This window comes from Olea europaea, chromosome 22 (assembly GCF_002742605.1).
Source record: "Olea europaea var. sylvestris chromosome 22, O_europaea_v1, whole genome shotgun sequence".
NCBI classification, from domain to species: domain Eukaryota; kingdom Viridiplantae; phylum Streptophyta; class Magnoliopsida; order Lamiales; family Oleaceae; genus Olea; species Olea europaea.
In genome coordinates this window covers 2,252,101-2,264,367 of record NC_036258.1, presented here as the reverse complement: position 1 = coordinate 2,264,367, position 12,267 = coordinate 2,252,101, and the positions used below count along the sequence as shown (strand labels likewise).

General features: G+C 34.9%; 1 protein-coding gene across 2 annotated transcripts; it reads right to left on the bottom strand.

The window, feature by feature from the left end:
- Positions 1-874: 874 nt before the first annotated feature.
- Positions 875-11,866, bottom strand: LOC111371329 (dihydrolipoyl dehydrogenase 1, chloroplastic-like). 2 transcript variants are annotated; one of them, XM_022993248.1, is made up of 14 exons: positions 11,726-11,866; positions 9,312-9,671; positions 6,100-6,234; positions 5,800-5,917; positions 4,193-4,317; positions 3,946-4,026; positions 3,098-3,160; positions 2,944-3,018; positions 2,795-2,873; positions 2,602-2,702; positions 2,062-2,175; positions 1,757-1,870; positions 1,527-1,650; positions 875-1,239 (listed from the first exon to the last, which is right to left on the bottom strand). In XM_022993248.1, exons 2-14 carry the CDS (start codon positions 9,354-9,356, stop codon positions 1,160-1,162), a joined length of 1,254 nt encoding a protein of 417 aa, XP_022849016.1. In that variant the 5' UTR covers positions 9,357-9,671; positions 11,726-11,866; the 3' UTR covers positions 875-1,159. The 2 variants fall into 2 exon arrangements, with proteins under 2 accessions (XP_022849016.1, XP_022849017.1); XM_022993249.1 differs by lacking the exon at positions 3,946-4,026.
- Between the last annotated feature and the right edge of the window lie 401 nt (positions 11,867-12,267).

The following is a 12,267-nucleotide window of genomic DNA, read 5'->3' as shown; positions in this document are numbered from 1 at the left end:
TGCTTATACATGTTGTAGGCTTGGAAGAGATGAAGCTACTTTAGGTTAGTTGCTTCTAAAAATTCGAAAATTATTCAAATAAGTTGAAAAGTAGCTTTTTTGGCTTTTCCAAAGTTCTGACAAAGTGGTCCTGAACCAGTTGGGTGTTGCTTCCTCGTACGACATACATGGCTGAATTTGCGTATGTTCACGAAAATTTCCCCGTTTGTATTTGGTGGAATGTATTCTTGACGTTCTCGTGCATGCACTGATGTGCTCCCATTTTAAGTTTTCTAAGAATGAAGTCTTATTTTTTGAAGTTTCTCGAATTAATTTGAGTTTCTAAATAATGTTGCTAGTTACCGGTGACTCATGTTCAAGTTTTCAACGAACAGTCTCGTTCTTTGAAATTTGTTGATTTGATTGAGCTTCTTAAGACTGCTACTGGTTAATAGTGACTATAGTTGTTACAACTTACACATGCTCGAACAGGCCAGGGTTTCAGTCATGGAAGAATCATTACGAAGTATAGATGTTAATTGAGGTTCATTGTCAATGAATTGTTTGGTGATTACATGTTAAACTTCTGGGTACTCATTTTTCAGGCGTGATTGAATTGTTTAGCCTGCCAAATGACGTTGAAAGTCAGTCAGCATAATGTTGAAACGGATCATTGGATGCTTATAACTTTATATGGCTATTAGTCTCTGAGGGGAGAGAATTATTTGCTTAGTCCGTTTTCTTTCTATCGATTATATCCTTTCATGTCACTCTCTCTGTCATGGCACAAGACCCTCAATTTCTCCATTTTTTTCATTTTTCTAATTCGTGTGTAGGGACGACATCGTTCGGCATGCTATCAAGAATATGGAAAATTGACTGAAAATCTCAGGCAGGACAGAAGATGGAATTGGTAGATTGAACTGCTAATGTTTTCAGACTTTCAATTCGATATAATTGGCTCTAGACCCGAATTCCTCACGTGAATGTGAAAACTAAAAAGATTGATACAACTACATATTTTCCCGACTAAATTTCTTGATGCTAACTTACGGACACAAGCAAGTACCCAAATGAACAGCAATCGGAATCCCTTAGCTGGAACTTGAAGAAAGGTCTTTAATAATGCCACTTTAGCTACACTTGATAGACTAGATAGTTCGCTCAATAGTCTTTTTCCTCATTTTGTGAATGCTGGGAATTTGAGGATGGAGATTTTCTCACTCAAGGTGAATTGGTGATTCATTTCACGTGTTTGTGATGAGGACATCCATTTTTAATTAAGTTTAGCAATTTTAATTATTTTAGTTGGAAGTTAGGTTATTTTAATTTTATGGACTTGTGTATTGGGCTTGGCCCTAGGTTTACATTATTTTCCAGTATTTAAACCTATCTTACATTGTTATTTGGGATTGATGAATTTGATGAATTAAAAGAATTGATTTTGCAGCCGTTTTCCTTCTCTTCTCCCCCTCTTCCCCGTCTCTGTGTTCTCCTCTTCCCTCCCCTCCTTCTTTCTCTGTTAATTGATACTACATCAGTTTGTGGAAAGTGTTTGTAGATGTCCGAACAAAGGATTCTGAATGCCAGAAAACTTACTTTAGCTGATTTGAAAAGCTCGTCGAGAACTTCAGACAAAGTTGGATGCGCAAGGACAGCAAACTTGATGTCCTGTGAGGTAGAAGTACATGGTTAGCTTGCCAAATTATAAATATTTCCAGTCGGGCACTTCAGAGGCAAAACGGAGGGCAGATGACTGGAACTTATGTTCGGGTACCTGAACTCGCGTCCCTAATGCTATGGCATTAGATGCTTCATGAATCAGGTCTGCAGCATGCATTCCAAAAATGTGTACTCCGAGTATTTCTCCGCTGTCAGGTCTGTATATCAACTACAGGAAACGATGGAAGTACAGAAGGATATACCTTCAACAAGCTCGTGACAACCAATGAACATGAAGTAGCAAGATCTTCGTGTTACCTTGGTAAGAACATAATATGATAACCAGAAATTATATCATACGAAGACAAATGGTATTCTATGGCGATGCAATGATATAAAAGAGGAGAAAGAAAACATAACCTTAGCAAGTCCTTCCCCTTCATTTTCTGCTAGGGCTTTTGTATTGGCTTTAAAACTCGTTTTTGCGATACCTATCTCAAACCCTTCCTTTTCAGCTTTCTCCTTCGCTTGTGGCTGAAACATAAACAACATAATAACATCATTATAATTCATACACAAGACTATTTGGTTTAATACCCATGACTGAGTTAAAGCAAGAAAAATGAAAAAATAAAAAGGAAAAGGAATTCAATCCATTGCATGCTACAGGCCAAAATCTGGCGTCACATTGGAAAAAGCAGAATATAATGACCCATAAAAACGAATAAGCACCTTTCTTGTCTATAAGACATAAATATAGTGGGCTTCGTTTGAGAAAACAACTTATTTACAAGCAGAGATAGCTAACTGTAAAAGTAATGTTTATAGTTGAAGACTATGTAAGAAGTCCTGCTTAAATGATGCACATAGTTAATAATTGCTGGTAAGACAGTATTTTCGCCACTTAAACCACTAGATGAGTCTTGTTTACAGTATTACATAAAAAGATTTGGAATTTACCTCAGTCAACCCAACCATACTGATTTCAGGATGAGTGAAACAAGTCGCTGGAATGCTCAAATGGTTGAGCACGTGATCTCTTCCAGTAACTTGTTCAACAACTGTGTTAAACAAACGTTGTGATATATATATATGACAGGTGAAATAAAAATATCGAGTCTACATACTAAAGTTATAAAGTAAAACCACCTACCAGAGATTCCTTGAGCACTTGCTGCATGGGCAAGCATCATTTTACCATTTGCATCACCAATGCAATACAAGTGAGGAACCTAATAATCGAATTATTAGGTCAAGAACATTTTGAGTAACCATAAACAAATTGGGCTGGAGGTTACAAACCAGATTGCCGTTTGCATCAATTACTCTCATGCGCTCATCAACTGGAACAAAACCACGCTGTGTTTCCACATTGATCTGAAAATAAATAAACACCACTCTGAGATTCATATATTAGTTGTTCAGACTTATATCTACTTGTATGAAGAGGGCGTACATTCTCCAGTCCAAGACCCTTTGTAAATGGAGCCCTTCCTGTTGCAATTAATGCTGCATCTACCTATAGTAAAAGTAACTGTGTAAATTTTTAGCATATAACACAAAACAAAGTGAAGAGGAAATGAAGAAATTACTTGCCAAGGGACGATAAGCTTGTATTATTGAAGTTTTAAGAAAGAGGTGGAAGTTGGTTTTGGAGAAAATCAAAATTTGACAACTTAAAGTTGATTAATTTTTTTTTTTTTTGCGCTTATGACCCTCAGCCCTAGAAGTAATTTTGTAATAAATGGTCATTTTGTTTGCAACAGATCTTTGTCTAGCCCTTTCTTCAACTTAAGAAACCTAATTCCAACATCAAAGATAACAAATAATAAGAGTTAAGTGTGATGAAATTTTTTTTTTTTTCATTTTTCAATCTTAAAATGGAATGTTTGGAGAAGACGCTAGTTTGGTTGAGTCCACAAACAGGACACTTTGTCAACGCAGCATGGTTTTGCTCCATCCATGCCCAGCGAAAAGATAAATTGGACAAGAAACAATTTCGTAACAGTTGATGTCTAGTCCATACCAGTATCTTATAATTAACGTTTGTATATAATAGGAAAGCAAATTCCTCAAGCTACATTGAATACTACCAAGACAAACTTTGGTTGGCAGACTGCTGGTGACCAACAGTTATGTAGAATGTCCTTCAGTCGATATAAAAATGTCACTTGCAGAAATTAACATTTTTGGAAGTTGGCACGGCTAGTTGAGTTTTAGATGTTATAATGTGATTGGTATAGTTCCTTAAATCACGGTAGCTGGTCTATTGGGAAGGGGGCCGGGGAAGAAGAGAACTATTCCCTCCAAAGTATCTTTAGGTTCTTTTGTCTTGGCATCAGTAAGCTCAATAATAACTGGTTTTCCATCCTCGGCAGGAGTTATCTATCAAGTCACAGAAAGTGAGTGAAATATTTTGAAGGTATATACTTGCACAATTAAGCAATACCTTGGTCGCAAATACTCCAGTGTGGTAGTCAATCTTTCGTGGGTTTATCAGCACTCTCTGGTTAATTCAAAGCAAAAACTACATTTCAAATAGTAACATTACCTCACTACCAAGTGCTGTATATACGTCACTGAATTCAAGCCCAATATATCCACTTCCAACTATGGCAACCCAATCAGGAACAACTTCCAATTTGAGAGCATGATCACTTGTAATTACAGTCTTCCCTGCAACGATAGCCAGAGTTTAGAAATGCTAGATTTTACTATTAAAGAAACAAATATAGCAAAAATAGGTTATATATCTAGCAAAATTAATAAAAAGCTGCAAGATTTATTTGTTGAGGTGATTCCTTTACAAGTAGTTAAGCTATTAATGTATAAATCCTGTTAAAAATAAAAAACCAGCCTTTCCCCAATCTCTCTTGCAGCTCATAACAGTTTTCCCAAGTTCCAATCTCCCCTATGCTCCTCAACCATATTATCAAGTGAAAACACCATACTCGCATTGCTTCTAATAATGTCAACCAATAAATTCATGCTATCAATTAGGAAACAGCAAATTGTACGGTACATGTCTTTTTAATTTCTTTATTCCATTTTTTCTTTCACTCTTTCTTCCTATTTTTTCAAGTGGAAGGTGTCTAAACATGCAAAATTATGGCACTTGCAAAATTTTAGCTGCAGGGATTACAAGCTTCCATGTACCTTTCCTCTCTGACCACAAAAACTTAAGTCATACAAGTAAAATGCTCCAGTATAGTCTTCTTGTGGAAAAAAAAAGGGAAAAGCTCGTGCAAGTTTGCAAGCCTCATCAACTTCTTCTGCCAATATCTTATACATATTTCAGGTGATTAGAGCTGCAAAAATGAGCAAAGCAATCTAGGCTTCTTAACAGTTTGGTGCCACCAAACATTATTGATGAACATGAGGCTGTCTTGCTTGCATGCATATAATTCCTATTGCGGTTGTTAAGTACTCATATTATACATCTACAATATATGGATGCAAGAATAACTACAAAACTCCCATTTTCAACATATTTTCTGAACTTATTGACAATGCTCATTCTCATGAGTTGAGATGTGAAGTTCATGTATTGCACTCGGCAATCAATAACTTGACAAAAGTCTACTTCAATTTTAACGTAAATATTCTGAAAATAGAAATTAATTGTAAGCCTTCCTTAATATTAGCATTTTTATCGAGATAGAAAACCTACTTTTGGCCGAATAGTTGGTGGTAATTAAAATGATATCGTGTTTATCTATAAATGTAAAGCATTTCAAAAATTTAAGACTAGGATTCATTGATTCTCTAGATTTAAATTAAACTGTGATGTGAATACATTCAATTCAAATAATTCTTGAAAATATAGGAAATGATATAAATATTTCCCAATTTCGCATTTTTGACCTAAATTTTCACTCAGTACTGAATACCAAAGTAATTTCCCTCTCATTTTTTTACCATGTTTTCAATGAAGGGTTTGAACAGTATGGTACTGTAGAATCTTACAGATTTAAAACTTGCGGCATGCCCCAAGTTTTGATTGAAAAAGTATCAAATGAAACAGCTTGCATATTTTGACAACTTTCCCATGAAATCAACCTGTCTTCAGCATCAAATAAATTGCCAGTTTTGTAGGTAGAGAGTTTTGTGAACAAAGTGAACCGCTGGAAAAGGCAGAGTAAAGCGGAGATTACTTACCATCAACCTCAATTCCTTTGGGGACAAAAGGAACAGATCCAGTAGCTATAATTATATCTTTTGCAGTAATGACGTTGTCAGGAAAGCCAACTTTTCCATATTTGATCTTTTGAGGACCCTGAAATTGTTACGAGTGATATAGACAGTTACCCTGAGGGTGTATATAAACATGATAAAAACTGTAGAATCTTAAAATAACATCTTCTTATATTATTAAGAGATTTGGCTTAATAATTGACTGGATAAGAACTTTTGGTTTCAGGTTTTCACTAATCCCATATGAAAACATCCAGGACTTACCAGTATTGTGCCAAATCCTGTTAAAATGTCTACACCAAGGGCCTTCATTGAATTAGTCAAATTATTACGAATTTTTGAAGCAAGGTTATTAGCTTGGTCAGCAACTGCCTGCCTCTCATACCCAGCAGCTGCAACCTATCATTAGTTGTAAGAAACATAATGTCAAGTTTGATAAAATTTGACAACAAATAAAATATAATGCAATAAAATGTTAAAGGCAACTGTTAACAAGAGCAGACTATATTGTTATCTGCAACTAGCACAATAGAGCAAATGAATTAGCTAACCCACACAACTAAAAAAAATATAAAAATATATTGTTTCTGCTATGCAACATCAACAATAATTCTCATTTGTTTGTAATTTTAGCAGGGGTGCCAGGGAAATTTAATAATATAGAAGATCTTTCGAAATATTTTGCCAACAAATCTTGATAGAATACAAGTATGTTGGGCAACCCAAAGGTTACCTATTATAGACAATAAGTATCTTTTTAAAAGAAGGCAGAAAGAGTAGAAGAAATCTTACAAAACGGCCGAACACGGAGAGAGGCAGAAGACGTTCTCTTCACAAGACAAAAGGAGCCCCAATTTATCAAGTAATAATGGCCAAGTATGGTAAGTATGGCTAAGTTAATTATTGGGTGGAAGTAGAGGCCCAAAAAGTAAGTAAAGGGCTCACAAGTAATTCCTCACAATTATGACCATCCAAGAAAGTGGATTGGACCAAGAGCAACACTAAAATATTTAGGTTGTTTCGAATGTTCTAATTAACCTTTTTGGTCATATTGTCTCAATTGTAGTGTTATATTTCCGTTCAATCATTTGGTTAAGCAAACTGAAAACTAAAATCGAATAACAGTTATGAATGTGTAATTAAGTTAATGGAATGTGTGAAAATTAATGGATAGCAGTTATGAATGTGTAATTAAATTAATGTTTATTTATAAATTGTATCGAAATAGCATCTTAAAATTTTAACATATTTTTTAATCACAAGATTTGACTATTGTAACGAGATCAATAACCCTCTCTAAATGGATCTTTTTTTAAATAGATACATAAGATAACAAAATAAGGATTTGTCTACATGTACACCGGAGTGTCACAGACCCCTCATAAGAGGGGGTCCACGATTTTTTTATTCGTCATGGGCTACTCGGGGGTCGGTCAATTTCTATGTACAAATAGAAAAATCTCAATAGGAAGTTCGAAAATGTGACTTTACTAAATCTTAATGGCAATATTTCTCATAGATTAACATTATTGATTTGAGTTAGGTATGGACCTCTTGACTGTCCATTCATTAATCAGTTAAGATAAGATAGCTTTGAAGTATCTAACAGACCGTACTTACTAATTTCAAATCTTCCGCTGCCGGTTTCTTAACTAAATTGCTCCTATTTCAAATCGGCACATCAGGTGCTGCCTCTCTCCTTTTTCTATTCTATAATATATGTAGAGTTATTTGTGTGTTGTTCTTGTTTAAATCATTTTTGTTATAAAAAATAATGTAGGTATGCAGTTTTTGGTGCTAGCTTCACTGGTTTGTCTGTAGCTTGGCATTTGCTCAATGTACCATCTCTCATTCTTTGGATTTTTCGAGCTGTTTAGACCAACTGATTTGAATACCAGAATATATAAAAAGAAAATGAAGTCTTCAATTAATATAGAAATCAATGCTATTAGTTACGATTTTTTTTTTTCTCCAAGGGTTGTTATCGGTAACAAGTCATAGCCAAAGGCTCATAATATTTTGTCAAATCTTCTGGTGTATCAGTTTCTAGTAAAAGCTTCAAAGTTTATGAGGTTTGGAGCCAGTAATCTCGCGAGCATGCAAATAACATATATCTGTGTACAGCATAGTCTAAATTTGTCTCATCAAAAGATAATAGTATGTGTATGGTTGTAGATTACTTCATCGATTCATCCTCTCTTGGCAGTAATTTCAAAATGGACAAGCATTAGAGGGTGAGGGTAAAGCATCAAGGAGAATAATCATATGAAAAAAAAAAAAAGGTAAATAATATAAATTTAGTTTACCCCTTTTTTCATAGGTTATATATAAACAATGAACCGGTGGTTAACTAACAACTTTATTCCACTTTCGACATCCTCAGTTTTTGTGATTGTTGAGCTAGAAAATGGTAATAAACCCTTAAAGTTGGTGGTTAAGTGAGCCTTGTATATTCAGCAGGTTCCATAAAGCTGGTGAGTCTCTTAGAATTCCAACTTTAAAGACAAATAATAACATGCAACTAAGAACAAGTAACAACCATCTTAGCAAAATATGTAAATTACCAATTTAAGGAAGCAGAAAGCATTGCCAGAAATTGCAAACTTAGCATATGGACCCGCAAACTGCAAACTACAGAGTGAAAGACAATTGAAAAGAAATTTAAACTGAAACAAGCTGATCTAACTTCACACTTCACAGCATGAATTTCAACAGGCATAAATACATTAGCAATACCACACCATACCCTTCGATGAAGCACAACCATATATTCTAGTTACTCCAACATAAGATATCTAACTGAACAAAAGATAAATAAGATTTAGGTTTACCTAGGCCTTAATTCTTCAGAAAATATTTTGGTAAAATAAATTGGTTAAGAAAGTCATGGGAATATTTCACAACTTCAAAGCCACAAACAAATTAAAACCTCGTTGTCAAATTTTTTCATGGAGATGCTAAAATAATTAAAGCATATTTCAGTACAGGAAGTGCTCCATGGAACAATCTAATCAGGAATTATTCTAATCAAGTCAACCGCTATCCAGTATACAAACATCAGAACACAGTGCAAAATGCCAATCAATATAGTATCATGATGACTACATCCGTTTAAAAGCTCTCATGCAACTTTGAAGGGAGAATAAGTGAAAAGACACAAAAAAAGAAGGTTGAGAAAGGAAAAAAAAATGACTTCGAAAGGAGTGGTGCATTTGAGAATAGAAGGGTAAACATTAGTAAAGTGGTGTCCTTCACCGCTCACATCAAATCTTTAATCATTCATGTATCAAAAATACAAAGATATTAAGTACATCAGGAAAAACATAGCGAAGTCAACCTTGTTAATGCTGATAGATAGATAGTCCAACAAAATTATTGATAGTTGTATTTAGTTGAGCTTAGAAAGAATCAGGAATAATAACATGTATGCACTGAACAGAATACAAGATGTGCAATTGAAGACTAAATCGAATCACCTGCAAGGCCTTGCCGGACAAATGTCGTTTCCTCAGAGTAAGCATGGCTGACAATACTTCTAACCGGGTAACTTCCGCAACCCATTTATCCAAAAACTTGCCAAGAGAAGAAGCTGGATCACCTAAGATAGAGTACCCATCTTTCTTGAAGAAAGCTTCTCCGCAACATTGGTGTCATTATCTAATACCTCCACCTCATTTTCAGTCATCAGAAGACTCCTCTTCAGATAGCTCTGGGCCAGAAATTAGTTTATCTTCGGCATTATCTTCTAGAGTGGCACCAGAAGCAGTTGGATGACCTTCAAGTTCAGAGAAACCATTCTCCATGTCATCATCTTCCTCTCCACTCTTTGAGTCGGCCTGTGGAGAATAACTAAGATCTTCGATGGATAACTTTCGAATATTAAATGATTTGTCATAGAATTTCTTAAATATCAGCTGGTATTTCCCGAGGTTCAATGATTTTAGCCTTGTCATATCTTGCTATTTCTGTTTAGCACAGCAAATCCGAGAGGATACGCCAAATCCTCGATTCCAGGGTGCAAACAATATGTGTACATCAGAATTCTAGAGGACAGAAAATGATTACAAGATTCTAATTTTGCAAAACTCGAGATGGATGGACAATAATTCCAAAGATTCTAATTTTACACACCATTTGTCATAGTGTTAGAAAATTCTGAGTCTTTCAGCATGTCTAACCACTAGATTCCAGAGACTTTCGATTTCAACGGATCAGTTCAGATTCTAGATTAGTTTTGGTTTTGTCTCCAGCTGTCAAAGCTGTTATTAGTTAGAAGTTAGTTAGTTTGTCAACCATTTTCTCTATAAATGAACCCCTTGTATGCATTGTTAATTCATTGGATTTTATTCCAATCTCAATATGAAATCATCATATTGATTATTCTCTTCTCTCTAGTTTTATCCTAGAAAATTTTATCATGGAATTCTATTCCAATTTCGTATTGATTTTCTTCTTTCCTACAGTCATAGTAGGCTTCAGTTTTGTTTGAATTCTTGAATTCAACAAGGTATCAAAGCAGATCTTCTTCGCAATTCTTTATAGCCTCTTCAATTAATTTGCTCTTGGATTCAGTTCTGAAAATGGAGCTGACCAAATCTGAAGATAACTTTGGCTTCAGATCATCCGCTAGTTTGTCTGCCATTGGGAATGACCTCAAGGATAGCAACCACTGAGCCATTTGTAGCTGCAGCAACATCCTCATCCGAGCTAGACTCATCTTCTGAATCAGAATCATCACTTGACTCATATGTCTTCTTATCTACAACATCTTCTTCATTAGAACTGCTCTCAGAGTTAGGGTCAGACTTTTCTTTCTTCTTGGTAACAGCAACATTGCCGCTCTTAGCAGCAAATGAAGAAGGCTTCTTAAGTGCACTTGCATCCATGTTTCACACTTTAATCTTCAAGATGGACTATTGTTGATCTCCATAGTCCACCTTGAGGGGTGTGTGTTTGAGAATTCAGAGTCTTCCAGCATGTCTAACCACCAGATTCCAGAGACTTTCGGTTTCAACAGATCAGTTCAGATTCCAGATTAGTTTTGGTTTTGTCTCCAACTATCAAAGCTGTTATTAGTTAGAAGTTAGTTAGTTTGTTTGTCAACCATTTTCTCTATAAATAAACCCCTTGTATGCATTGTTAATTCATTGGATTTCATTCCAATCTCAATATGAAATCATCATATCGATTATTCTATTCTTCTCTCTAGTTTTATCCTAGAGAATTTTATCATGGAATTCTATTCCAATTTCTTATTGATTTTCTTCTTTCCTGCAGTCATAGCAGGCTTTAGTTTTGTTTGAATTCATGAATTCAACACATAGAGCTATAAAAACTCAGCAATACCAAACAATCATTGAAGAAATGCCCATGTTCTGAAAAACAGAGAGACTAAGACAGATAATTTTTTTTAAACTTTCCTTTGTTCTAATATAAATCCATAGAACAAAAGAAACCATAAATTCACTCTGAACTTTACAAAAACGTGCATAAAAATATGTGCTGAAAGCATACTCGCGTATATATACTATGTATACATTCGTGGAAGTGTTGGCAAAACAAATTACTTGATAGGGATGGAAACTCGACCAGTGCCCACGTGCTGAATTTCAGAGCTTTATAAAATAAATTGGAAAGTTGGAACATAAACAAATGCTGAATGTGTACATGTATACATTCTAGTTGTACTCGAACATATTTAAATACATATACATACACCCAATACATATCTGCAACACCAGTCAGATGCTAAGTAAAATACCTCATTATGAAATTAAAATGCAGTTAAAAATTAAAAAAATAAAAAACACACACACACACACAATTGCGTATACATATCAATAACACATTTTGAGTATGTGAGTGCAAGAGTGTTAGAGAAACAAATTACCTAATAGGAATGGATACTCGACGTAGTGCCCACATGCTGAATTTCATAGATTCATGGCAATAATAGTGGACAGTTTTGGAAATGTACGAGTGACTGAACTGAAGAAGGAAGAGTTTTAAAACCCTAAAAATCCCAAATTTATGTAGGATAATACTACTGACTCGGTGTACATAGTAGATGATACCCTCTCACTAAGGGCTATGCATAATAAGGCCCCGTTTGGTAGGGATTTTTTGCCCCAAAAAATTGATTTTTTGACCGTTATTTTACTATTCAAGCCGTAATTTTTGACTTCTTCTCTCACATGTGGACCCCACTTTTCTTCTAACGATCAAAAAATCAATTCTCAAAATCTCTATCAAACGGGCCCTAAATTATGTGCAAACTCCCTCAACTAGTATGTACACGAAAATTTACACTTAGCACTACCCCTTAATATATATCACACACACACACATAACCCCCAACAAGCAAATTTCCAATTCCCATTAATTTTTCTATCAGCTTCTGTTGGGAATCTACTTATACATACACAACGAAAA

Bases quoted from the DNA above. Each gene is read 5' to 3' on its own strand.
- LOC111371329 (XM_022993248.1), bottom strand. From the start codon at position 9,356: ATGCTTACTCTGAGGAAACGACATTTGTCCGGCAAGGCCTTGCAG. The intron at 3,161-3,945 runs GGAATAGTTCTC...CTTTTACTATAG, and splicing joins AACCTAAAGATACTTTGGAG to GTAGATGCAGCATTAATTGC. The intron at 2,176-2,601 runs GTAAATTCCAAA...TTTATGTTTCAG, and splicing joins GTATGGTTGGGTTGACTGAG to CCACAAGCGAAGGAGAAAGC.